A 6,628-nucleotide genomic window follows, 5' to 3' on the forward strand; every position below is an offset into this window, starting at 1 on the left:
TTTATTGGATAGTTTTTATTATTATTATTATTATTATTATTATTATACTTTAAGTTCTAGGGTACATGTGCACAACGTGCCGGTTTGTTACATATGTATACATGTGCCATGTTGGTTTGCTGCACCCATTAACTCATCATTTAGGTATTTTGCTTAACACTATACCTCCCCCAGGCCCCTACCCCCAACAGGCCCCGGTGTGTGATGTTCTCCTCCCTGTGTCCATGTGTCCTCAGTGTTCAACTCCCACTTATGAGTGAGAACATGTGGTGTGTGGTTTTCTGTCCTTGTGAAATTTTGCTGAGAATGATGGTTTCCAGCTTCATCCATGTCCCTGCAAAGGACATTAACTCATCCATTTTTATAATTGCATAATATTCCATGGTGTATATGTGCCACATTTTCTTTATCCAGTCTATTATTGATAGACATTTGGGTTGGTTCCAAGTCTTTGCTATTGTGAATAGTGCCACTATAAACATACGTGTGCATGTGCCTTTATAGTAGCATGATTTATAATCCTTTGGGTATAAACCCAGTAATGGGATGGCTGGGTCAAATGGTATTTCTAGTTCTCGATCCTTGAGGAATCGCCACATTGTCTTCCACAATGGTTGAACTAGTTTACGCTCCCATCAACAGTGTAAAAGCATTCCTATTCCTCCACATCCTTTCCAGCATCTGTTATTTCCTGACTTTTCAATGATCGCCATTGTAACTAGTGTGAGATGGTATCTCATTGTGGTGTATCTTAACTTTCACTTTGGAAGTCTGAGGGAGGGGAAGCTTCCTCTGAGGGGACGGGCTCAACTTAGGCAAGCGGAAGAAAAGTCCTAGACCCTGTCAGGCTTCAAGGTGAGGCCTGGAAGAAGAAGTAAGGGAACCGCTCACCACACTGGAAGGGTCTCCTCCAGCTTCACCTTGTCCCCAGATGTGAATGCCACCAGGTAGAGTTCTGGGATGTGGTGTGTCTGGCCTTTCATCTTTAGAGTCACACAGAGGAAGGAGGCATCTTCTGAGAGGACTGAAGTTGGCTTGGCAGAGGGAAGAGTCCCAGGCTCTCCAGGTATAAAGGTGAGGGCCCTGAAGAAAGAGAGAGGAGGCGTCTTACCACAGAGAGAGGGCGACCCAGCTCCCTGCCCCTTCTGTCAGCCCTGGGATGCTGCAGACAGGGTTCCTGGATGTGGTGTATCTGGGCGTCCATCTTTGGAGTCTGAGGTAGGTGAAGTTTTAATTGAGGGGTGTAGACTCAGGTCAGCAGAAGGAGTCGTCCTAGACAGTGTCAGACATCAAGGTGAGGACTCTTATGGAGGGCTGACGGGACTTCCCATCAGACAAAACGGAGCCTGTAGAAACTCATTCCTGCTGTCAGCCCTGGGAGGCTCCAGTCAAGCAGACACACCTTCCCCTATCTTCTGCACTTCCTTGTTGGAGAGATAGGAACCTTCACTTGAGGGCTGCATCCTCAGTTCAGCAGAAGGGAGGCAATGCAAATCCTGTCGGGAGTAAACAGGATGACTTTGGGGAGGACTCAGGGGACTCCACTTCAGAACCCAGCGGGATCTCCACAAAAATTCACCCTAATCCTCGCTGTCAGCCTGAGAACCCCAGGAAATACTCTCTGGCTGAGCGTCCTCTTTTACATGCGTCATACACAGATTGGGTGTTTTAGGGGGATGAGAGCCTTGGTCTGAAGGGCGAAGCCTCTTCTCATCGTGGGGAGGAGTCACAGGCCCTGCTAGGCATAAAGGCAAGGACCCTTATGTAGGGCCGAGAGGACCTCCCACCCAAGGTAGAGAGGGTACCACAGAAACCTCCTCTTCTCTGAAAGGCCTCAGGCTTGGCTCTTAGGCAGAGGTGCTCCCCCCACTCATCCCTGTCATTTCCTTGTCTGGCCCATCTGGAAGATGCACCTTAGCATAAGGGAAGCATCCTCTAGTCAGCAAAAAAGAATGGGTTGCAAGTCTTGTTGGGAGTAAAAATACCCCCAACTCTGAACCCAAAGGGAGCCGCACAGATACGTGCCCTGACCCTGCTATGAGCCCTGGTAGAATTTATTCAGGCCTGTTACACTGAGGCCCCAACTCTTTTCCTTCTGGGTGGTCTTAGTTAAGGGCCTTAGACGGGTTGCAGCTTCAGGTCAACAGAGGGAAGAGTGCCAGCCCTGCCAGGATTTAAGGTGAGAACTCAGAGAATGGACTGATGAGACCTCCAACTGTAAGTAGAGGGACTCGAACCATGTCCTGCTCCTGCAGCCAGCCCTGGGATACCCTGAGTAAGGCTGTTAGGCGTAGGCACCTCCCTCCAACCTTCCACTTCCCTCACTTGCTTGTCTGGCATGTCTGGCTGTGGAAGCCCTGGCCTGAGAGAGTTATCCTCAGGACAGCAGAAGGAAAGCAACGCAAGCCCTGCCATGAGTAAATATGAGTCCCTTTGGGAGAATTGAGGGCAAATATTACTCCAGACAAAGGAAGTTTTCATCAAAACCTGCCCCACACCTATTGTCAACCCTGGTAGCCCCTAAGCAGGTCTGTCTGTAAGTCTCCCCTCATTTTCCACTGACCTGAGAGTCTCACAGAGGAGAAGGCCTTTGTCTGGGATGGCCAAATTCAGGTCACCAGAGGGAAGAGTCCCAGGCCCTGCTGGGCATGGAGGTGAGGCCCCTGAAGGATAACTGAGTGTGTCGACCACCCAAGGACATATTAAGTCCAGCCCCTGCTATCAGCCCTAGGAGTTCCTGGGCAGGGGCGGCTGTATGTGGTACTTCTTCACTTTTGTGTCATTGGTCTCAGGGAAGTGAAGGCCTTAGTCTAAGGGGGCAGCCTTCACATCAGTAGAGGAAGCTACATCTAGTCAGCCCAGGAAGGAGAACTAGGTTCTACCAAGAGTCCAAGTGAGGATCCTGAATGAGGATTGAGGGGACTCCCTTCCACCTTCAGAGAGTGGAGGCACCTGCCCTACACTGTTCCTCCCCTGGGAGGCCCAGGAGCATGGTGTCCAGATGTGCTGTGCCCTCACTCCCATCAGCTGGACTCAGTTCAGCAGAGGGAGGAATTTTCAGGCCCTTCCGGGAATCAATCTGAGGATGGAGGGGACTTGACAAAAACAGATGGGCCCAGCCCTTCCTGCCCTGGTGTTAGCCATGGTAGGACCTAGGAGCAGTGGGAGATCCACTCCAAAGCTGTGAAGACCTCAGAGTCTGGCCCTACCCTACCTATCAGCCCTGAAGGGCCCCCCTGAACTCCTCCAGATCCAGGAACTGAAAGTGAAGGCCTTGATATGAGGCATGTGTCCTCAGCTCACAGAGAAGAGCAGATCCAGTCAATGCCAGGAGTCATGATGAAGTGCAGGACGGGAGACCTGTGGGGCCCTAGAGCACTAAAGGAGGACCTGTTAAGACAGTATTTATCAGAATGACAAGGTTAAGTTTTTCACACTCTTCCTCTCCCCCTGTCCAGTTGACTTCATCAGCCATCTCCTGCCCATACTCCTGCAGGCTGCCCCCGAAACAAGTCATGATGCCTCACAGGCAAAAGAGTCAGCACTGCAAGCTTGAGCAAGGGCTTCAGGTCCCCAAAGACGCACAGGGCCTTGTGGGTGTGCAGGTTCCTGAAGCTGAGAAGGTGAATCACACAGCCTCCTCATCTTCCTCTACTCTGATCCAGGGCACCTTGGAGAAGGTGTCTGCTTCTCGAACACCTGGTACTCCCCAGAGTTCTCAGAAAGTCTGCTTCTCCTGCACTACTATCAAAGCCACTCCATGGAGTCAATCTGATGGGAGTTCCAGAAGCCAGGAAAAGAAGGATCCAGGTGCCTCCCAGGCCCTGCCAGAGCCCGAGTCCTTGCTTGGTAGCATGCTGGAGAAGAAGGTGGATGAGTTGGTGAAATTCCTGAGTGTCAAGTATACAACAAAACAGCCCATCACAGAAGCAGAAATGCTGAAGAGTGTCATCAAAGAGCACAAGGATCACTTCCCTCTGATCTTTATGCAAGCCCATGAATGCATGGAGATTGTCTTTGGCATTGACATGAAGGAAGTGGACCCCATCAGCCAGTCCTATGTGCTCCTCAAATCACTAGACCTCACCTACGATGGGAGGCTGAACGATGACCAGGGAATGCCCAAGACCAGCCTCCTGATTCTTATCTTTGGTGTGATCTTCATAGAGGCCCACTGTGCCTCTGAAGAGAAGATCTGGGAAGTGCTGAATATTATTGGGGTGTATGCTGGGTGGAAGGATTTCATCTATGGGGAGCCCAGGAAGCTCATCACCAGAGATTTGGTGCAGGAAAAATACCTGGAGTGCTGTCAGGTACCCAACAGTGATCCTCCAAGATATAAATTCCGGTGGAGCCCAAGAGCTCATGCTGAAACCACCAAGATGAAAGTCCTGGAGTTTTTCTCCAGAGTCAGTGGGAATGATGCCAGTTCCTTTCCACTCCTGTATGAGAAAGCTTTTAAGAGATGAGGAAGAGAAAGCTCAGGCTATAATTGCCACCATGGGTGGTACTACTGTCATGGCCAGTGCACATCCCCGGGCCAAGTCCAGCAGCTTCTCTTGCCCTGAGTGAAGTCTCAGGCAGATTCTTCACTCTATGTTTGAAAAGGGAAGTCGAGGTTTTAAGTAAGTAGTAAAGGGCTGATTGTAGATTTTTATCTTTTCGTTTGTTTATTTGTTTTTGCTTTTTGGTATTTTTCAAATGTTTCTCTTAAAAGGCTTATTAGCTTCCCAATGTAGATTCATGAATGACATTGATCACACATTTATTACTGTTTATCAGGTTTAAGAATAAAAGTTTTTCTATTATATAAAGCAAAGGGGGGAAGCTTCTGTCTTATTTTGTGATCTGGAATAAGATAACATGGTGTTGGAATAGGAATTTTCTCAGAAATGTGTAAGAGCCTACCAATAAAATTAATGAGATCAATAAATACAGGAAAAACATAGAAGATGGTTAATTGTAGGATTTATGTACGCCTTTTAGTCTGTGGTTTTGTATTAAAGATTCATACCTGAATTATTTGGCTTATTCAAGAATGTATGAGAAATTAAATCTTATTAAATATGAGCTCCAGTTCACTGGCTCATTTATTCCCGCAACATTAATTGAGCATCTGCTCTTTGTAAGGCACTGTGTTAGTAGTGGGGATTCCGGGTTAGGCGAGGAAGTTGACGAGATGTTCTTTCAGACCTAAAGAACAAGTACAAAGAAGGAGTGAGGAAGTGGGACTCCAGATTAACAGGTCAAGAATAAATGCTTGAGCCAAGGAAGTCTGGAGCTTTGGAAAAGTGCAACTCCTTCTGTGGGAGTTCATTTTAAGTGAAGCTGGATGGTGGCAGAGGCCAGGCACTCAATGTGTTTTATAAGTGAGATAAAAGCGTGGAATGGAAAACTGCTCCTAGCAGTTCCTTTTGGATAGCGGACAAAGCAGAGAGGAATATCCACCTGGGGCAAGGTATAGAATGCGGCCTGCACTTGTCCCAGTGTAGTCAAACAGAGTGCATGAACTAAGTGTTCATACACATCATCTGCAAGGGTTTCCTGAGAAATAGGGTGATACCCCCTCAAAGTGCTGCCCAGAAGCCTCTAGACTGGCATTCATTTCCCTGGTGTAGGACAGCCAGAGCCCACTCTATTAAAAAGGCATTTAATTAAATGATCTTGACTGTAATTTGGCCAGTTCTAAGCAAGGGCTAGATTTTGAGTGGGAGTGAAATGAATGAAAATAGCTATTTGCAGGGAAGAGAAGTTGGGAGGGTTGGAAAGAGTTATTCCTTGACTCAAAACTTCTAGGATCCTGGAGTTGCATCCAGCTGGTGAACACTTAACTACATCCAAATCAAACAATGTGTCTATCTGTCGTGCGGGTCCGTGTGAAGAGACCACCAAACAGGCTTTGCGTGAGCAATAAAGCTTTTTAATCACCTGGGTGCGGGCGGGCTGAGTCCGAAAAGAGAGTCAGCGAAGGGAGATAAGGGTGGGGCCATGTTATAGGATTTGGGTAGGTAAAGGAAAATTACAGTCAAGGGGGGGGTTGTTCTCTGGCGGGCAGGAGTGGGGGTCACAGGGTGCTCAGTGGGAGAGCTTTTTGAGCCAGGATGAGCCAAGAAAAGGAATTTCACAAGATAATGTCATCGCTTAAGGCAAGGACCGGCCATTTTCACTTCTTTTGTGGTGGAATGTCATCGGTTAAGGCCAGGCAGGGCATTTGCACTTCTTTTGTGATTCTTCAGTTACTTCAGGCCATCTGGGTGTATATGTGCAGGTCACAGGGCATGCAATGGCTTGACTTGGGCTCAGAGGCCTGACACTATCAACAGGAAAAATTTGCTGAGTTTTATTTATAAAGTAGCATTTCTGACCCATTTGGCGTGTTATGTCCTAGTGTGCTGCATATTCTCTGAAATATCCTTGATATCTCTCTCTCTCCCCCACCTTCCCAACACACACTCCCAGAGAATATGGTAATATGGAGGGTTTGGGGTTAAAATCATACTGGAAACAACTGCCATTCATGAAAGATCCAATACATGCAAGTGACTGTGCCAGGTGCTTTACTCACATTACATACATTCCAACACTTCTATAAGACAGGGCTTCTACAAGACCTTACATATGAAGAAAC

The 6,628-nt window shown here is 47.8% G+C and overlaps 1 protein-coding gene across 1 annotated transcript; it reads left to right on the forward strand.

Moving 5' to 3' along the window:
- The first annotated feature begins 3,518 nt into the window (after positions 1-3,518).
- Positions 3,519-4,814, forward strand: LOC104656566 (putative MAGE domain-containing protein MAGEA13P). The gene has a single exon (XM_010356230.2). The coding sequence runs from the start codon at positions 3,519-3,521 to the stop codon at positions 4,467-4,469; it is 951 nt and encodes a 316-aa protein (XP_010354532.2). The 3' UTR covers positions 4,470-4,814.
- Positions 4,815-6,628: the final 1,814 nt, after the last annotated feature.

The sequence above is a fragment of the Rhinopithecus roxellana genome, chromosome 7, assembly GCF_007565055.1.
Source record: "Rhinopithecus roxellana isolate Shanxi Qingling chromosome 7, ASM756505v1, whole genome shotgun sequence".
In the NCBI taxonomy this organism is placed as follows: domain Eukaryota; kingdom Metazoa; phylum Chordata; class Mammalia; order Primates; family Cercopithecidae; genus Rhinopithecus; species Rhinopithecus roxellana.

Bases quoted from the DNA above. Each gene is read 5' to 3' on its own strand.
- LOC104656566 (XM_010356230.2), top strand. From the start codon at position 3,519: ATGCCTCACAGGCAAAAGAGTCAGCACTGCAAGCTTGAGCAAGGGCTT.